The following is a 21,578-nucleotide window of genomic DNA, read 5'->3' as shown; positions in this document are numbered from 1 at the left end:
TACGACAACAACAACAACTAATACGTCGACGACGACAAAATCAACTTCTACGACGACGACGACGACAACAACGAAAACGACGACAATAACAACAACAACAACGACAAAACAACAACAACTACGTATACAATATTGACGACAACAGCAATGACGGCGACGACAACAATTACGACAAAAATAACATTTTTTCTTCTTTTTATTGCAGCAATAATATTCACTATATACAATATATACATATGGCAGATTAACTCTAAGGCTGCTGGCAGAAAAGAGTCAACCCATGTGATCGGGCAGACCAAGACCAGCCGGAACATCCGTGTTGTCTGCTTATTATCTACACTATTTACTTTTCAGTCAACACATATTTTGAATTCCCTCCCCACTAAAAATGAAGAATGAACTGATTGAAAGTTGAACAAGGTCATTTAAAATATTTAGCGAGAAAGGGTTAATTCTAGATTAAAATAAAAGAATAATGCTGACAGGACAGCAGGATGTCACATGCATAAGATATTAAATTAACAAAATAAACAAATGCGGAACCAGTTTTTTTGTTTGTAATTAAAACAAACTTTAACGAATTTATTACAATCTGTCTAGAATTAAAACATGCAATGTTTATTTCTTATAATAACCTGCCCTTAAATAATAGTAAAACCATGGACAAATGTCTTGTTAAACAAACTAACATACGACGCCAAAATGTTTGCATCAAAGTTTACAAAACAAATGCTTTGTAAAACTTTAACACCGACAGTTTATAATGTTCTAATGACAAGTGTTGTTAACGTTAAAACTAGCTCCAGAATTGTTTTCATTTTTTTCAGGTTTTTCTTGTTTATCATGACCTTTGATGGGTGTTTTATCCCATCACCTAAACCAAACACGTCCTTCGTACAGTAAACGATGGTTGTAAGCCTTGTTCGAGGATGGTTTAACGTGTAAAAGACATCTGTAAAGTTTTTTGATGTTGTTAATAAAAGCGTTTGAAACATTATTGTCCAACATATACATGCTTTTATTATACCACCACTTCCCTTGGTATATAAATATAAAATTTCTAGCTCGTTCAAGTTATTTTGTTCTTTATTCCGTTTGGAATTATCACTCAGGGTAAGATATTAACGATTAAATTTATTCAATATCTTTTGTAAAGATTTTTTTCTTCTGTAATATTCAGGAATTTCAATCAAAATTTGATAATGAGTGGACAATAATTAGTCATGTATTTATAGTAAAAATTTGAATTTTCTGATTATTATATGCATGTTTCTCTTTTTTTGACAATTTGACAGACTTAACCTTAAATTTTGTGTATTGGCTGAATTTAGAAGAAAGTTGTCCGGCAATAAATCAGTGAAAATTAGGAAAATATGTTTCACTGCAGTGGAAAATAAATTTTTAAAGTGAAAATACGGAAAATGAAAATACCCTTTTTATTTCATTCATATTTCTTAATATTTCATTTAAAAGTATATAACAAATAATAATATTATATGCTTTTAAATATATGAATACAAACTGAATAATGTCTGATAATGTGTCCGTTAAAAGGCACAGATAGTTTCTGAAATGTATGATGATTTCTTTTTGCAGTAAGAGCAAACATATGTTTTTAATGTTGTAATAATGGATTTAGAGGATGTGAGATTAAAAATTTGAAACATGTGAAAAAAATGTTTGAATTTTTAAGGCTTAAATGACCTCTAAGTAGAAAATTGAATAACGATGACAATAAAATTGTATTTCAGGAAAGTTTTATTTTCAAAACTAAGTGAAATAGTTACAGAAGTTATTTAGCATTTGGTATAGTTTGATAATATCACACAAAACAAAACGATTAATACTTCAGTATGTTTTACCATATACACTTAAAAAACATTTTATATGACTTTTGACGGGTTGTTTGACTTATATTTAAGATTGTTTTTGACTTGAAATGTTTGGACAGCTTAAACGACTGTTTATACATGGCCATATGGAAAAATCCCGTCAAAAATATAAGTAATCGCCAGGCCAATATAAATAATAATAATAATAATAATAATAATAATAATAATAATAATAATAATAATAATAATAATGATAATAATAATAATAATAAAATAATAATAATAATATTAAAAATAATAATAATAATAATAATAATCAGTCAACCCATTCTGGAGATCCGGCTTTATACATTTTTTTTCACAAAGCCTTTCCAACAAAGCAGGAAACCCCATAACTCAAAAACAGCGGGTGATCGATTAAAACAAATATTAGTAAACAACTTGATACAGAAAGTGTCGTTCCACAGTGACCGCGTTATTTTAATGCCCAATGTTTTAATATGAGTTGTTCCATCACTCACTTATATGTTATAAATTAAATTGACAACAATGCCTTCAAGGAAAATTGCATAAATGGTTTCATTAAGCTCGCTCGTAAATTGTAATGGTAAAATGCAAAACGTTAAGCTGATGCGATGTTGTTTTTAATCTTAAGCTTTTAAGATTTTCAAATTAATAAACGCCAACAATCTGAGGAACTCAGACCGCCATGATACCTGGTTAATTAAGCATAAAAAACAAAGCAAACTATCTTTTTTTGATTCGAAGCTATCTTTATGAACTCTTTCGATCAAACATTGGCTTAGATTTAAACCAACTTACAATAATTCATTGAGAATAACAATTTATCATTTACGAAGGAATGGTTCTTAAGTCTCAGTCTTTAGAAAAATTTTTTTTCCCACTCCCAATTAAGGAAATTTTTCTTTCCCAAAATTTGGCCTTTTTTTTTAAAACAAGAAAATTCCCTCTTTCCCAAAAAAAACCCAGAGAAGAAAAGAACTTTTAAGGGAAAACTATCGATGGACGTCGAAGATTTGGAAAAGACCAACAGAATTCTTAAACTTTGTCTCAATGAATTAAAAATTGAACTTATCAGTTCACTAGCTTTTCAAGAGATTTTCTTTTATCTGATATCTTACAAAACATATACAGCCGTCAAGTTTTGTTTTCTAGGCTTTCAACAAATCGAATAACAATGACAACTCTGATGGAGCAAGTGTTGGTCCTGGTTGTGGCTTTGATGACTATATTCTTCCTGTCGGTATCGGCACAGTCAGCAGATGATGTATACAGATGGAGCGCCGATGATTATAGTATGTATTTTGGTTTTTAGAAAAAATAGCAAAACCATTTTAACACTTGAACTGCTGGATCAGAAAATGATAAGCCTTTGCCAAACGTATAGAGCCAGCCCGTCCTACAATTTCGTGCAGACTGGCAATCCTCCACACTGTTGGCTACACTGTTTTATACCGCTTTGTTCTGGGCCAAATTTATTCTTGTTACAAAGAATACCCTCTATTTATTAAAAAGGGTTCACCCGTTTTTCCAAGATTAACGTGATGCCCGAACTTATTGCGTTGAGTATCCTAGAATCTTTTTCTGTTGTCGTTGCCTAATAAATTCATCAAGGAAAAGTGAATAAAAACATTTACAATTTCCCAAAAAATGTAATCATATAAAAAAACGGGGGATTAAATATTAAAAATAAAAAACAATTAATGACAATTTTGGTTCGGTTAGGGCCCTTATTGAAGCCCATGGAGTTTGGAAAAAGTTTGCTTTTTTAACATTTGCATCAAACATCGTCAAAAATGTTAAATGTTTTCTTGGGTTTACTTGAACAAATTGCTTGCCACCAGTTTTTGTTGCATTGGGCGAGGAATTTTTAAAAAAACAACATTTAGCTCAGGATTTGAAATAAGTATGGCTCCGTGTTTCGAATTCAGCAAATGAAAATGTTTCAGAATAATTTGGATTAACCGCATGAATGTGAAATCTTTATCAATACTTATGTTTTCTATAAAAACAGCTCATCCCTATATAATATTATTTAAAGATAAGATTGCAGTATACTGAATTTAGGCAATGTTTTAAATAATGAATTGGACTCTATCAAATACAAGTGAAAAGATTAAAATGAGAGGTGGGGGAGGGATTGGTACGTTCATGTAACATATCTTCTCAAACGGTATTGCTAGACAAACAGGATCAGCGGAAAACTAACCAGAATGGCATTGGATAGAAACGTGACGGAAATGAGAAAGAGCAGATACGAGAGATGCTATTTAACCAATCACAGAAATATGATGAGACAAAATAAAGTTTCCTTTTAAAAGGAAAGGCTTGCACAGTTGTGCCTTCATAAAGTGTTTATTTAGTTGTTTTTTTTTTCTTGTAAAAACGAATATTTTTTGTCAAAACAATTTGAAATCTATTCTCTATTGTATAAAACTTGTAAAGAAAATAATTAATCATAAAAATACTAACTATTCTATCATACTGAAAAGGAAACAAGTGTGAACATTTCATTTCCAGAGAAATCATTCGTTTTGGCAGTTGCTAATTTCATTTATATAGCATCTTTATGGACAAGTAAATGCACTAAAATACTTCGTTACGTGGTACCAATTAATAAGCATGTATCAACTATGTTACACAACCACAGATACGGTAAGGTTAATGATATGCATGGGCTATTTTTAGATTACATCACTGCGTTCATTAGATCTAAATATAACTCGATCATGCACTAATATTCTCTGTGATTTGGTAAGCAAGACCACCCTTTGGAGACGTAACCATCCTCTATTGTATAAGGTATATATGTTAATTAATATACAAAAATAATACAGACAAAAACAATTATAAAAGAAACTAACTTTTGCGTCTTGAAAAAGAATTGAAACGTAACAATTTCGTTTATAATTTATTACGGTTTAAACCGATAAATCAAGTAAAAATAGAAATCCTATTTATATAAACAAACTGGGATTACTGAAGTAACTAAAATAGCTTAGATTTCCGTAATATTACTTCGTCTGATTCCGCAGTATGACGGAATCGCCCGAATTGTCACGATTGCAATCGGAACTACATCGGCTATAATCATTAAACCGAAGAGTGACGGAAAGGGCCAAAAAGTTTTTTTTTTTCTCTTTTATTTTTCAATCAAAATATACAAACATTCAAATCATAGTACATGTAATGAATACATAAAAAATAATGTCAATTCAATGTTATCAGATTATGACAAGTATATTTGTATGTTAAGATCTTTTTATAAAAGATTTTGACAGAAGAAAATGAGTGCTAAGAAAAACTGATAGTACTATAAAGTGCATAGTAAGTAAGAAAGAGAGAAAAGAAAGTGTATAAAGAAAGGAAAGCTAGATGAAGAATGAAAAGAAAAAAGAAGAGAGAGAAAAGATAAAGATTAGTTATGTCCCTATTAAAAAGATAGTTGGAAAAAAATACATTCATAATGATATTTTACAAAGCTAATACCTAGTAAAAAAATAGATTTAAAAAAAAAATAAATTAATTAATGGAGAAAATATAAGGAATGGACTAAACGGAGATAAGAATTGAAGATCGTGTGTTGTTTTGGGGTCTGTAAAAGTTAAGTTTCATTGAAATTTGACCATTTTTCTTCAAAATTTTGTAGATTGTCTTGTATTAATGATATTTCTTTTTCAATTCTAATCCTGTAAGAGAGAAATGGCATAAATTTTTCAAAAGTGGGTATATTTTTGCTATATTTCATTTTAAATATGAAATATTTACACAGAATTATGATAAAATTTACCGTGTTATGTTTACCTAATATACCGAAACACACCTGTCTTAAGTTAAGAGGTATTTCATAACCTTTAGAGAATAAAAATGTTTGAATTTTGTTCCAGAAAACTTGTGTTAACTGACATTCCCATATTAAATGTTCAATAGATTCTATCTCCATTGAACAAAAATCACACAAATTGCTAGATGATAATTTGCATTTAAAAAGATATTTATTTGTTGGGACTAAACGCATTAAAAATTTGTATTGAAAACTACGAAGATTGGTGTCGATTGTAGACTTAAAAGCTATATTAAATATTGGTTTCCAATCTATTTCATTGTCATTAAATATGTTTTCCATTTTATGGATGCAGTTGGTTTTTCAACAGTTATTGCATTCAATTGAAATTTATACAACAGCTGATTTGGTGACTTTGTTTTTTTTAGTTTTTCTATTAGAACATCTTCTTTATTCCTATAGAGAAAATGCATTGAAATATTTTCTTTAAGGCACTTTGGGATAGCTGAGATTAATTGATGATATTTTAAATAATCTTGTGTATCAAGATTTAGAAGTTGTTTTGCTATTTCAAATTTGTAAAAGGCTTTTGTGCGAAAATCAAAGAGTTGGTCTATATAATTTATACCTTTTTCATGCCATTTTTTCCAGTAAATTGTATTTTGTTGTAATTTTATCTCAGTATTGTTCCATATAATATGTTTTCTAATTTCATTTCCATTTATATTAGAGGAGTTAACTATAGAAAACCATGAAATTAAGATATCTCTTAGAAATGTATTTGTTTTACAGATTCTTGAAACATCATGAGAACTAAGATTACATTCAAAAATAAATTTACCACCAAATGGTTTTAATATATTCTCAAAGAAGGCTTCCCAGTGTCCGTTGCTTTCATTTGAAATCAATCTCTTTACCCAGCAAGCTTTAATTGAAGTTAAAAATGATTTTATATCTGTTAATTTTAATCCTCCTGCATCATAGTTGTTTATAATAGTTTTACGCTTAATTTTATCTGTTTTACCATCCCATAAGAAGTTAAAAATTGCTGTTGTTAATTCTTTAATAGTATGGTCAGGTGGATTTTCAAGAACTGTAAATGGATAAATTAGTTTTGGTAATGCAAATGTTTTAGTTACTGTGACTTTGCCCATCAATGTAAGTTTACGGTGTTGCCACTGTTTTAAGCATGTTTTAAATTCTTGTAGTTTTAGTTCTAAGTTAAGCATATTCATTTTGGAGTCTGTGTAGAAAGTTATGCCAAGTGTTTTCGCATGTTTTGATGTCCAAGTGAAATTCATATTTTCTGCATATTTTAAATTTATTGTTTTGAGGGCTCTAACCTTCAATACAACTGATTTTGATGTATTTAGTTTGAGACCAGATATATTTCCAAATTCATTAATGACTTTAATGAGTTTTTCAAAAAAATGTTTTTGTCCGTTATTTATATATGTTGCATCATCAGCAAATAATGTCTGTTTTATTTCTTTATTATTTATTAGAAATCCCTGAATATCATTATCTTTTGCAATCCTGTTTGTTAAAAGTTGAATACATATGATGAATATGGAAGAAGAAAGGGGACATCCTTGTCTTACTCCCTGTTGAATATGAAAACTTTCTGACATGTGACCATTATTTATAATTACACTATTAATTTTGTTATAGAAGAGTTTAACCCATGAAATAAGAGATTCACCAAACTGAAAATAGTGAAGACATTGAACAATAAAATCATGATTTAAGCTATCAAATGCTTTTTTGATAATCAGAGAAGAAAAGAAGACCAGACTTGTTATTTTTTTCAATATGTTCTATTATTTCAAATATTAGTCGTACATTTTCTCCTATATAGCGTCCTTTCATAAAACCTGTTTGCTCATTACTAATTATTTTATCTAATACTTTCTTTATTCGAATAGTAATTGCTTTTGTAGCAATTTTATAGTCTATATTTAAAGACTTATAGGTCTCCAATTTGAAAGTGAAGTTTGGTCTTTACCTTCCTTAGGTATTAAGGTTATTATACTTTGTTTTTGAATTTCTGATAGTTCACCTTTTCTGTAGGCATAATTAATACAGTTCACAAAATATGTTTTTATTTTATTCCAAAATATCTTATAAAATTCTGTAGTAAGACCATCAGAGCCAGGTGATTCGTTATTTTTCATTTCAAAAAGAGCAGTTTTACATTCATTTTCACTTAAAAAAACCTTCACTCATTTCTTGTTCTTCATTTGATAATTTATTTATATCATCATCAAAAAAGGAATATCTGTTTCATTCTGTGGAACTTTAGTGTACAATAATTTATAATATTTCACTTCTTCTTGTAAAATCTGTTCAATATCAAAAATTTCTTTACCATTTATAACTAGTTTCTTAATACTTTTTTTCTCAGCATGTCTCTTTTCTAAATTAGCAAAATATTTTGAGTTCTTTTCATTTCCTTCAACATGGATAGCTTTTGATCTTATTAATGAACCATTTATTTTCTTTTCATATAAATTTTCTAATTCATTTTGTTTTATGGATATTCTTTCTAGTAGATCTTGTTCGTCCTTATTATCGGTATTATAATTTTTATTATTACTAATTTTATCCAATGTTTGATGTGCCCTATTTAGATCAGCTAATTCTTTAATTAAAGTGTTTTCTAATTGGTTCTCATTTTTTCTTTTATGTGTAGAATATTTTATTGCAGTATTTCTTATTGTTCCTTTGATAAGTTCCCACAGAATATCTGGTGATGCTTCTGAATTTATCATTACTGCCTCATTTATATTTTCATTTAACATCAATTTAAAATCATTGTCTAAGAGAATACTGTTATTAAGTTTAAAATATCCTGGTCCCCTATTACAATTTTCAAGTTTAATATTTAAGGTAACGCACGAGTGGTCAGTTTTAAAGCCTGGTTTGATATTACATTGAGATATTAAATTAGTGAAATACTCAGACACAATAAAATAATCAAGTCTGCAGTATATTTTTGGTGTGGTATTTGACCGCCATGTATATTGATGTGAGTTTTCATTTAGTTTTCTCCATATATCAATAAGGTTACATTCTTTCATAATATCTTTAAGTTTTTTTCTTGATTTATGGTGCGAACCAAAAAGACCATTTCTTTTATCCTTTGTAGGATCAAGAACTCTATTAAAATCGCCCCCAATTATGAAATTTTTATCATTATTTTCAAGAATATAGTTTTCAAGAAGTTTGAAAAAAGCTTCATCATCTTTATTCGGTCCATATATGTTTATAATTGTTATATCCTGATCTTTATAGTTAAGTTCTAATGCTACAAGACGTCCTTTTACAATTTCTTTAAAGGGCCAAAAAGTTGCGATTGGCACGATTGCAGTTGGTTTCTCGTTCAATCATGCACTAACAAATGTAAGCAGGAAACCACCTAACCGGAACAAGTTTTCCAAAACAAATGGGCTTGCAGCCGTGGCTGCAAGCCAACAAACCCTACTCCTGATAATTGAGCCGTGTCACGACAAAACCAACATAATGGGTTTGCGACCAGCATGGATCCAGACCAACCTGCGCATCCGCGCAGTCTGATCAGGATCCATGCTGTTCGCTAACAAACCCTATAACAAGTAGAGAAACTGATAGAGAACAGCATGGATCCTGATCAGACTGCGCGGATGCGCAGGCTGGTCTGGATCCATGCTGGTCGCAAACCCATTATGTTGGTTTTGTCATGGCGCGGCTCATATGTCTTATAAAGAGAGTTAGTCAAATTATTAATTTGTCAAATGCCGTGCTCCTTTTCAGACGTTATTGTTACTAAAAATATTATTGCTTTTCATTTCAGACCAAAACCAAAATAACAACTGGCAATGGGGCAACTGATATTTCTGTCGAGGATGAGAAAGAATTGCATATTACAACAAAAAAAAATCTACACCAATATAACATTATTAAACTATTCATCGATATTTTGTGTATCATATTATATATTATGACAAAATTATTCATTTTTTTATTTTAAATGACAAAAAGCCAAAAGATATTTCAGATGGTAGTGGTTCAATTAAACGTGGCATTATGTGAGTTGTTTTAAGTAAAGCATAAAGATTTGAAAGATTTCGTAAAAACAACAAACAGTTGCAAATACTCATACCGTACACAGTAACATATACAAAATGTTCTTTTTTGAACTATTTTTACAATCATGCAATTGTTTGTTCATATTTCATGAAGATTCATTGACAGAAAAAAAAAATGAATTAATTTTGGAAACTGTATAAAATTCCCTTCATACTGAAATTTTGATTCGTGTTTCGACCTCACAGACAATACTGGCACATGGTATTTGAAATTTATTAATAAATTAATAAACAGTTAAATTTTGATTAAATGCTTTCGTGTTTTTTATGTTGTTGTTGTTGACATGTTTCCATTCCGGTTTAAATAAAATAATAGTAGAACATTGAAAATATTGATGGTCATTCAATAGGGCATTGTATGATTGGTCCTGTTCATCGATAACAGTTGAGCCGCGTCACGACAAACCCAACGTTATGCGTTTGCGACCAGCATGGATCCAGACCAGCATGCGCATCCGCGCAGTCTGATCAGGATCCCTGCTGTCCGCTTACAAACCCTATCACAAGAAAGGAAACTGATAGCGAACAGCATGGCTTCTAATCAGCTTGCGCGGATGCGCAGGCTGGTCTGGATCCATGCTGGTCGCAAACGCATAATGTTGGTTTTGTCGTGACGCGGCTCAGTTGTCAAGAATACAACATTTAAGTTTACATGGTAATAATAGATATTTTTGTGCAGTTGTGTGCGTACAGAAATTATCATGTAAGCTCCAATATCAAATTTTCATTCATTCCATGAAAAGCGTCGACGATACAAGTAAAACATACTTTGAAAAGAATGGTCCGGATAAATAAAATAGAGAGAGAACAAAAGATTATGAAAATCTGGAAAAGGGGTCATCCCTCGGATGCAATGAAACAACAATATGAAATAATTACAAATATGAAAACTGCAAATTTCGGTTTGATCGAGCCTGTTTAAAAGTGCAACATTTTCAACCCCACCCCGCTGAACACCAATGGTATTTAATCTTCAATTCTAACGAGTTGGAATCATTTATGATGAATTGAAGGGAATTATAGGGCATCTTTTTACAGCTGCAGCATGGCAGTTGACACCTGTTGTTGAGAAGTATAATGAACTGAAAAATAAATGATCTCTCGGAAGCAAAGCAACTGCAAATAAATTGTAGATTCATTTTGATTGAATCTGTTTATGATAGATAATGTAAAAGTGCCACATCACTCGCGCCCCTAGCACCTTAAATATCACACCGACTATTAAAAACAGACAACATATCCTAAGTGTGACTATACATTTCTAATATTGAAATTGAAAAAAATCTTAGTGTATAGCAAAAACTACGATAATGTAGAGTCAAATGATCATGTTAGTTTGTTTGGTCTTTACACCAATAGTAATATATTTTGGCCGTATCTCGGCAGTCGGTCTTCCTTCCAGGCTTTTCTGTAAAACTTAACCAGTAACTTACTATTTTTCATAGGAGACCGAAAACTGATCCAATATCATTTCTGCAGCGATGAAAGACAAAAATGTATGGGATCAATTGTCATGAATAAATTTTGCCTCGCCCAAGGACATGACAAACCACACCTCTTAATTAATAATCCGATTCCCTCACTATTGATCTTAGCGGTAGAGTCAAACGTTACATATGGGAAATGCAACATCTCTGATTTAACAGGTAACTTTTAAAACCAAGCGATCCTACAATGTTACATGATAGTCTGCAAAAAATCTTCTGAGCTTACCTGCATAGTTATTAATTTGCTATATTCCAAGCTCAGGTCGTACAAAAAAGCATTAACTCATTTATTTATGGAACCAGTTGCTTTGTGAAATTTTAAATATCGGATAAAACTTTAAGTTCATGAGAGCCCCTCATTTTCAATAGTGAAAGCAATACAAAAAAGAAATATCCTAAAACACTGCTTAATTCATTAATTCATCATTTTTATGTGCAAATGTTGAATTGTGTTAAAGTCGGTGCCATGGGGCGTGGTCGGTAGCTTGCAATTTCCGTCCATTAACACTCGCAATCGTTGTGTTGAATATTATAATATGTTGACTAGTCTTATTTCAAGAAATTATTTTGATAAAGCCTATATCAGGGGATAGCCTTAACATGAAAGAAAACGTTCTTAACGGGCTTAACATCCTCAAATCCGCTTTTAATTAGATTCATCCGTTGTTGTCTCGTTGCGCACGCAAATTTTTAATTGGAGACCATATGCCGATTTTAACGGAATGGTACTAACGTGTTATATTGAAGGTTCCATGATCGCCAATGTTTTAATTCATTAATGGCACGAAATTATAATTTTATCATAAGTGTTGACGTCTCCTGGTCAGAATAGTCGGTTATTGTGAGCGTGTTTGGTTGGTAAATGTAATTGAAAGTGCAATTTATAAAGATGAAATCAATCGAATTTGTAGCAAGTGGCCAAGTGGTTAAAAAGTCTGCCTCTCAACCCAGAGATCATAGGTTCGAGCTATACTCGGGTCACGACCATGTTCTTCATTTTACACCTGTACTGGTTTGTTCCAGGAAGCGGATCCGAAAGTGATTAATATAAGTTGCAAGCACTTGTTTCGCATTGGGGCTTAAATAAATATGTTTTAATCAAACAATTTGTAATATTTTAAGTTTTTGCCATGATGGCCAATTTTAAAATTCCCAGGTGTACTGTCTTATAGAATTATAGTTTTTTTCTTCAGACAACTATTTCTTATATTAAGACATAAGTAATGTTTCTTTAATTGTTTTATGCACAAAATACGGTAAATATATACAATTAAAATTGCCAGAATATTTCCTTAACAGAATTAGTTCGAAAATCACATTAGCCAGAAATAATTCGAATGCTGGAGCTAGATCATTATATTTTGCTTCATAATAATTTTCAATTCAATATTTGTTCAAGGAGAAACGGATGAAATATATAACAAACATTCAAGATAATGCCATATCTTACATCATAAGTTAAAAAGGTTAAGAAACCGAAGCATTTAAAACTGTTTGTAAGATTAAAAGAAAAACCAACAACACTTACTTGACTAAAGCAGATAAAATGTATTGGATGCGTATATGAAGAACAAAAGCTAAATAATTTTCTGTCTATCTCTTTATTTATCAATAATACTATCTATCAAGGCCATGTCAATGCATTGAACTAAACATATTAAATTAGTAAGTACGTGAGCCCTTTTTAATATCTGATATCTACAGCTTGCGTTGTTTTCTAAACATCGATGAGTAGCATCCATGCTGCCTTATATTACTTACAAATCTCTTGGGCGTGGCATCGGTGGCATTGGGGCCGTCCTTGCTACTTGTAACATTCCGCCTATAACTGGAGATAAAGATAAAGGACATTCAACGCAACCACAGCAACCAGGATGCATTGTCATTGGTATATTGAGCACCGGAAGTATACGTCTAGGCTCCATTGGAAGTGAACAGCATTCGGCATCACACGGACACGGCTCCTCCATAGGCGGAAGTCGTTGATTTATACCATTTATTCTTCTAAGAGCAAGCGCCATTCTTGCCATATTTGATAATAGTGCTTGAACAGGAGAACCTGGTGCATTAGCAGCCATTGCTTGGGCGGCCATTTGTCCGGCTCCTGCCATTCCCTGACCTGCTCCGCCCATAGATTGTCCGGGCCCACCTCCTGACATTGGTTGCCCGGCACCTGACATCATTAGACCACCGCCTGACATTGCCTGCCCAGCACCTGGCATCATTTGACCAGCACCTGGCATTGCCTGCCCAGCACCTGGCATCATTTGACCAGCACCTGGCATTGCCTGCCCAGCACCTGGCATCATTTGACCAGCACCTGGCATTGCCTGCCCAGCACCTGGCATCATTTGACCACCACCTGACATTGCCTGCCCAGCACCTGGCATCATTTGACCACCACCTGACATTGCCTGTCCAGCACCTGGCATCATTTGACCACCACCTGACATTGCCTGTCCAGCACCTGGCATCATTTGAGCACCACCTGACATTGCCTGCCCAGCACCTGGCATCATTTGACTAGGTCCGCCCATCATCATGCTAACTCCTCCCATTGGCTGACTAGCGCCACCCATCATTTGAGCGCCACTTCCCGCCATTGGACTTGATCCTGCCATTGTCATACCAGAACCGCCCATCATTTGACTGGCACTTCCCATCATTTGAGACAGCATTTGCATTTGCCCACGTGTCATTCCTTGACTCGTACCACTACCAGCTGCTTGACCACCTGCTCCGCCGCTGGCACCGCCCCCGGACTGTCCTGGTTTCGGATTGATAAATTCAAATTCTGTAAATTACATTATACAGTCTTAAAACCTGCGCATCTTACTATTCTATCCTTATCTTAAAGAGCATGCGGCAGGCAAAGCTTATTTCAAAATTACGAAATGTTTGCTTTACTTTTAATTAAAGTATTCAAATATAATTTGTTCCTATAAACGCTGCGCAGAAGTTATATCTTTAAGGCAACATCACAGTTTGAAAGTCCAATCATTAAAATAAGTGTCATTTAACTGCCCTAACAGCAGTGAATATTTTCTTTGCAGCAACATTGTTTAACAGATAAATCATTTATCACTAGCCGTTTTTAACATGTAACGTTTGGCATTATAGGATAGTCAATGTTTAGGTGTGTCAGAAAGTACAGAGTTTACCGTAAGATAAAGATTTGACAAAAATTTGGCGTTTATAAGTACACAAAATAATAAAGAAACTAATGTAACTTTTCGTAATAAAATGAAATATTTAATAATCCTCAATTTTACTTGTTCTTTTTTACGTTTTAAAACAGTATATATCAATGCTGTGATCAGATTTAAAATGATCGCGTTATCCACTTTGAAGGCATTTTGAGAAGTTATAGTCTGTCAATCCTTTATAACAAGACGAGTTCAAAGAAAAAAGTCACATTTTTATCGCGAATCCTCATTGTTTTATGTATCAATAGGCTATTTCTCATAATATAAGACTATGGGAAATCAATAGAGAAGTCTGACCTAAAACTGGGTAATGCTCATGGTAACCGTCTATGAGAATCTTATTTACAAGTTTTTGAACCATTATAACATTATTCTTTAATGGATGTATGAGTATTTGTGATATTTTCTGATATAATAGATATTGATATGTGACGTCAGACCGGCATATTAAAAGTGCATGTTTGGAGAATCATAAAATTTCGTATTAAAATCTTGCTAGAAACCGATATTTTAATATGAGTCCTTATGTTTAGTATATATAAGTTTTGTTTATAGGTAAATTGTTTTGTTGTTTATTGTAAGCTGACAACAAAATATAAAAAGAGTAATTACCAAATTCAACCAAAGCTCCAGGCGGAACCCGAACGTTCTGTATTTGAGAGTTCACAGTCGGCATGGCAACCGCAAGAGCAAAAAGAAAGACTGTCAGTTCCATGGCCTTAAAGTAAAGAAAAGAAACATAATTAGAATGGCATCTTTCCCTATTTCCGTTTTCTGTACAGGAGTAAACAACATGTTCAATATTATACATAATATGAGAGGTATATTCACAACACACTTTCAATCCATCAAAGTTGCAAATGTGATTCATTTTTAAGCAATAAAAAATCTGGAAAAAGGGTGATCCTTAGGAAGCATTATTCACTACAAAATAACATAAAAATTGCAGACTAGGTTTGGCTGAGTCTGTACATGAGGGGTAATGAAAAAGCGCAATATCACTCATGCCCCCTAGCACCGGCTTGAGAGGTACTCAATTTTCAAAGTTGGGAAAGAATGTTGTGCCATGTGATAAATATGTTTCCAAAACATTTCTGCTAGATGTTTGTTTCTCAGATAATATTGTAATTAAACTTGTCTTATTGTTTATTGTATAAAAAAAATATACTGTGAAAATTATGAAGTTTTTATATAAAATCAATGTAACAAATTAACAATCACAAATTACACAAATTAACAATACAATACAAGTAATGTATTATATTGATACATAAGTATATAAAAATATATATATCATTTCAAAAAAAAGTTAAAATACGTAATTGTATGTCCACAAATAAAATATCATCACAATTCTTTTTCAAAGATTTCAATTCATTCGCTGAAACAACTCTCGAACCAATTTTTTACTCATTTTCTTTACTTTTTTTAAACGATTAAACTGTTTTATTTGTTATAATTCATTGAAAAAGTTATCCATTTTTCATTCTTTATTTAATAATATATTCATCTCCATTTGATTTAACTGCTATTTTACTAAATAATTATTTCTGTATTATGCGCATCGGTTTAATTCTATTCTACATAATTATATCGTTGATTAAAGATTTTCCAGAGTAAGCCCAATTGTTCGTTTATATTTTTTCATGAAAATTAATCAATAGAAAAAGTTACTTTTAAAGAAAAATTTTCCGTTTTCTCTTTGGATCTAAATGTTCTTAAGATGTAAAAATATCTACAATTAAAACAAAACATTTCTGAAATGAGTTTTGGTATAAAAATAGTTTGTTTAAAAACACCTTTTCAGATTCTTTTAACTTTGAGCAGATTCAAAAGCATTTATTTTTATTGAAAGTAAAGCATAAACATTTATTTTTATGACTTACCTGGCCTTTGATAATATGTCCAGTCCCTGCTACCAAAAAGACTCGATGTGCGAAAATTCGGATAGATATATCAAATGAAAATACTTGTTTTCGGTTTTGTCTAGCAAATATTAGTCTTTTTGAGGCTGTTAACGAACTTCCGTTATATGTTAACAAATTTGGTAACTAAAATACCGCGAGAAAAACGTGATGTTATATTATACAAGGCGTCGTGTTAACAACCAGTTACATAAAGTCCTACGAGGAAAAAACCTCAATGTTTGTTCAATATGCATTCTTTCGTTAGTAATTTCGTTTTGACATGATTAAACTTATGTCCAACATGCTTTATTTGCAATTACTAGCACGAAAATTTGAAAACAATTACCAAAATCATTTGCAGATATAATGTTAATAAATACAAATGAGTAATATCTCGAAGAAACAAATAACTTCATAAAATTAAAACAACATAAAACTTAGATGACATATGTTTAACATGCCTTTTTAAACTGCTGTTGTTTCTTTCTTAATTCATTATGTTTCATAATGTTTCATCCGTTTCTTTACAAATTATGAATATAAAATGTTGTTTAGAAAAACGGTTATACGTTGACAATTATTAACTAATGATCAAATGTATCTTCAGAACTGATATGACATACGATTTACAAAGGTAAGACATGAATTATTTTAATGATAAAAAATTTCTCTGTAGAAGAATGGACTGAAATTAACCAAAAAAATTACATAAATAAAAACGGAAGAAACCAGTGAAAACAAAGAAAGTAGCGAATTTTGAAGTATCATTTTGATAAACTGTTTAAGGCTTTCGTGGCAAATGACACTATGCCTGCTTAACAAAGGCACAGTCATGCAGAATTGGAGTTTTAAAAATGAAGCCATTTTCATCAATTGAACTTTTAGAGTATGTTATGTATAGCTCCTTGAAGCAGTTACATAACTTAAAGGCATATTATACCTCAGAGATCCATTTTTTAATTCTGTAGAAATATGCAACATTTGTTTAATAATGTTCAAATAATGGATTAAATGCATGTAATAGGTTCTAAAACTGAAAATAATAGCGCTGAGCATACAGTTATGTGTCGTAAACGTAGCAGAATATAAAGTAGTATTTTGACTTCGGATCCATTCAAAATACTTATTTACTTTAATTATACAAATTGCCAAAGGAACTAAAACTGCCAAAGACAGTTCGTGTATAAAGCAAATGAGAAAAATAAACAGTTTTTGAGAACATTTCTGAGGCATATTGGGCCTTTAAAGCTTGATTTACAGGTACTTAACAATTTAAGGCGTTCAAACACCTATGTTGTTGGTATTTATAGTACTTAATACATGATTTATCTTTCTTTAGTGGTCCTACATACGTTGACCAAGCCTTACATCACACTTGAAATATAGTGTTATTTTTTTTTAAAATACATGTTATGTATAGAATACATACAGTATGTTAGAAAGATAACGTGACAAAAATAAAAGTTTCAAGATAACTATGTATGTATTGAACGTGTTTTGAAAACTTATTATGATTCGTCTTTCAGTTTAGTATTATATTATTTCATTGCATGTTACATGAATAATGCAAAACAGATATTCACCAAGAGATATAGTGCAGATAGGTTAGGCTATCGGTGTTATTAGGGCATATTTCATTTATTTGTTTACGTATTCAGGTTCAGTATTATATTAGTGCAGTTTCATTACTGAATTTATTGAACATGTTTAGCTTCGCATAATATACTTACAAAATGTATTTGATAAATTAAGTATGGAACCAAATCAGCTATATATATCACTATAAACAAAACAAAAATATAATTGCACAAGTTTATTAGTTAATATTTTTATACAGTATATTATAAATACAAAATAAGGAAATGACAAATTTAGTATGTATGACAATAAAGATTATCATATAATAATATCTTAAACTTTCAGATAAATACAATTTGCCAAAATTAAAAGTTAGAATAATTCTTAGGCGATCTTTTGTCTTTATTATAAATGGGTTGTTGGGTAGATCTACTAGTATATATATTTATTACAATCGGTAATGTTCTTTCACAAGACAACTTGGAGCACACTGTTTTCCCCGCCTAAACTGTTTACTAACAGAACTGTAATTGTCTCTCATTGTCCAACGAGATTCTATAAAACTGTCTGCAGACGATCCCGCATCTGCAGACATCATGATCACCATGGATTGTTCAGATCTATTTTTAGTTCAATTTGTTTTTTGTGTGTTCTTTTGGTCCCTGTCAGGAGTGTCTTTCCCCTTCAATTTATTGGCAACAGCATTGATCCAAGCAGCCAATGAAGAGCTTTTCTGTCTCGAGCAGCATGTGACGATGATATACGTGACGTCAGTTTTACTAATGATGACGTAATTTGCTCCGTTGAATGCCACGAGCTGTCCACTTGATTGTGATTTCACGCAATACGTCACGTTGGAGTATTCTATCTTTTCTGTGCCTGGTGTATGGAATGCACGCTTTATACCCTGTAAGACAAAGAAAGACCTCTTATCAAATGTTATTTATATTTATAATATTGCACGTTTGTAACGTCATTTTTCATTGGATAATTGTGACTATTACATGGCAACAGTTAATTTATGAAGTTATTTGTTTCTCTAATAAAAGAAATTTGAATTATTATAAATTCGCTTTAAAGCTTTTGACATGTTATATGACCGTATATAAACGGCCTTACGACTCGGGTTATATATACAAACCACCCTTTATATAGGGCCATATATAACTTGCTAAAAACTAATGATATATAGATGAATATTAATTGCAATTATTTGAGTAAGTTTATGTCATTTTTGTGTGTTTAGATCTAGTTTAAGAAACAAAATATCAATAACGCATCGAAGCACAAATCAAACAGTGATCAAAGAGGAAACAATAGCGTATCCTTATTTTAAACTAAATTGTGGAAATGATAAGTTATTTATATGCATTTTTAGCATCTGCAATTTGACTAACTTAGTATTAATTGTTCTTTTCATCAATGAACACTTTAGTCAAAATAAAAGAAATTTTATTTGTTTGTTCAGTTGTCGTTGTTTTTGTGGTTGCTATTGTTGATATCTATTTGTTTTGATTTTCATATAATGAACAATATTGAAGTTTAAAATAAAATATCGATAACAAATTTTATGTATCGAGAAAAAAACTTTAACGAATCAATAAGATATCTAAACAATAAAACAAAAACTGAGAAAGGCAATGAAAATGAACTTTTTACTCTAAAATTTAAGACAAAAAGATTTACCAATAGATCTTTGTTATTTATTTTGAACTTGTTAGTCTTCGCGGCAACATTTCCGTTGTCGTAAACAATAGCAGCCGACTTGATCGCCATCTTGGATTGGTCTTTTACGATAATGTCCAAATATTTCCGCAAAGTCGATTCCTGCATCGCTGAACCGCTACTTCCGTAGATACTCAACATTATTTTTTAAATGATGTAACAATCTGTAAATAAATAAATCGTGGTTAAATTGTTGAATAGATAACATTATGAAAATAGTTATCTATTTTACATGTTTTATGTGATTTAAAATTTTACTTACAAGTATTCATTTCTATTTTTAGATTTAAATCTACATTTATCGAGCTTGTAAAGTATCTGAATAAAATTTCAATTGACAATAATCATAAATCTACAAATTTACAAATTATAAATATAAATAACATAAATCTAAATAAGATATACGATAAAAACGTTGATATAAAATTAAACATACAGTTTAGATATCTTTAAACGCTCTTAAAATAGTACAGCAAATCTTTTTGCTGATAAAATCCCTTTCCGCTTAATATCAAACAGTGTTAAAAACTTTTGTTTCTCTTTTTCTTGTCTCTATTCTGAATGAAAGAAGGAAAATAACCAAATTCGCCACTGTGAAACTATATATACTTTACTGTAAAAACCACGTGACAGTCATTATTATTTATGGCGGGAGATGACGAACCTACATTTTTCCATTCATAAAATATTAGGAAAGCACGAGAAGATCGCGTGGTATTGCATAAGAGAAGAGATGTACCTGCATAAAGGATGAGATGTACCCACAAGTAAAACAAATCAACAAACGATAGGCAATGTTTATCGTTACAATGTAGGTTAACGCTGTTTATTGTTTCATCAAACGATAATAAACATTTGAAATGTGACATTGTTACGTCCTTAATTAAACCCTAACACCTACTTACATTGAAAAGTTTAAATATGAAAACTTAAGAAGATGGACACTTCATGAAGCATTGTTTTTAAATAAATCAATTAAACAAAACACACCCCATTCCGAAAAGAAAACTATCCCACCACCTCAACAGCAAAAAAAAAAAAATAAATAAAAAAAAAAATACGAGTTCTTATGAGTAAACAACAAAACATCGAATTTGGAAAAATATCAACCGATAGTTCTAGTCGTAGCTTAAACATCAAAATCAAAATACATTATCCGGGCGTGCAACAAAACAACATAAGTCAAAACAACAAACAGACCGACCGACGGTACAAAAAAATCTTCAAATCTTTGAAATTCGTAACAAGAAATACTTATAGTTTGAAATCAAGGATAAAAGTTTTAACAGTAACACCGTTATGTTTTTATGTTTCTACTCTTAAACGATTAAACCTTTTACATCTTTACATACTCTTGGAAGTTGGATTCTTTCTAAATTTTATTTTTCTTTCGACAGCTTTTGTAAGCATCACTATTGTGTATTAGAATCTAAATTTCAAGTTCGTCATTTATGTCAAACGAAACTGAATCATCGATGAAAATATTGATTTCTTAAAAATAATTACTCGTATCTCGTGACGTCACATATCACGCGCTTGGACAGAATGTCTCGAGACGCACGCGCAGTATTCATCCCACCGCGTGACATTTTTCCAAAAATATTGGACCACTTAAAAGTCCAACGTACAGTAGTTATATCTAGCGATATTTTAATCTCTCGTAATCTTGTAATATCAAAGTTGTTATCACTACATTACAGACTATTAAAGTCAAGGGTAGTTACAATTTGTAAATATAAACAGTGTCGGAATTTTCCATCAACATTGTTATATATATGTTCGTAACATCTCGTGTCAGTTAACGATTATTGTTTGCAATACAAAGTAGTGACATCATGTGAACAACACTCGTGTATGATCAGTATATGTTGACAATGAAAGCGTTTGCTAACTTTAACTTCCTTGATTTAC

At 31.3% G+C, this 21,578-nt stretch overlaps 2 protein-coding genes and 1 long non-coding RNA gene across 3 annotated transcripts; 1 reads left to right on the top strand and 2 right to left on the bottom strand.

Moving 5' to 3' along the window:
* Positions 1-977: 977 nt before the first annotated feature.
* On the top strand, positions 978-10,006 carry LOC132759220 (uncharacterized). Its single transcript, XR_009629682.1, has 3 exons — positions 978-1,113; positions 3,009-3,148; positions 9,470-10,006. It is a non-coding gene; the product is annotated as an uncharacterized LOC132759220 (long non-coding RNA).
* A 2,827-nt stretch (positions 10,007-12,833) lies between these two features.
* Positions 12,834-18,537, bottom strand: LOC132759161 (loricrin-like). Its single transcript, XM_060750887.1, has 4 exons — positions 18,463-18,537; positions 16,344-16,508; positions 15,070-15,175; positions 12,834-14,045 (listed from the first exon to the last, which is right to left on the bottom strand). The coding sequence occupies exons 1-4, from the start codon at positions 18,535-18,537 to the stop codon at positions 13,009-13,011; spliced, it is 1,383 nt and encodes a 460-aa protein (XP_060606870.1). The 3' UTR covers positions 12,834-13,008.
* LOC132759209 (uncharacterized) lies at positions 18,163-20,261 on the bottom strand. The gene is made up of 3 exons (XM_060750944.1): positions 20,104-20,261; positions 19,629-19,831; positions 18,163-18,849 (listed from the first exon to the last, which is right to left on the bottom strand). The coding sequence occupies exons 2-3, from the start codon at positions 19,806-19,808 to the stop codon at positions 18,574-18,576; spliced, it is 456 nt and encodes a 151-aa protein (XP_060606927.1). The 5' UTR covers positions 19,809-19,831; positions 20,104-20,261; the 3' UTR covers positions 18,163-18,573.
* Positions 20,262-21,578: the final 1,317 nt, after the last annotated feature.

The sequence above is a fragment of the Ruditapes philippinarum genome, unplaced genomic scaffold (assembly GCF_026571515.1).
Source record: "Ruditapes philippinarum isolate M1 unplaced genomic scaffold, ASM2657151v2 ctg995_1_1_1_1, whole genome shotgun sequence".
Classification (NCBI taxonomy): Eukaryota; Metazoa; Mollusca; class Bivalvia; order Venerida; family Veneridae; genus Ruditapes; species Ruditapes philippinarum.
This window is presented reverse-complemented; position numbering and strand designations above follow the sequence as displayed.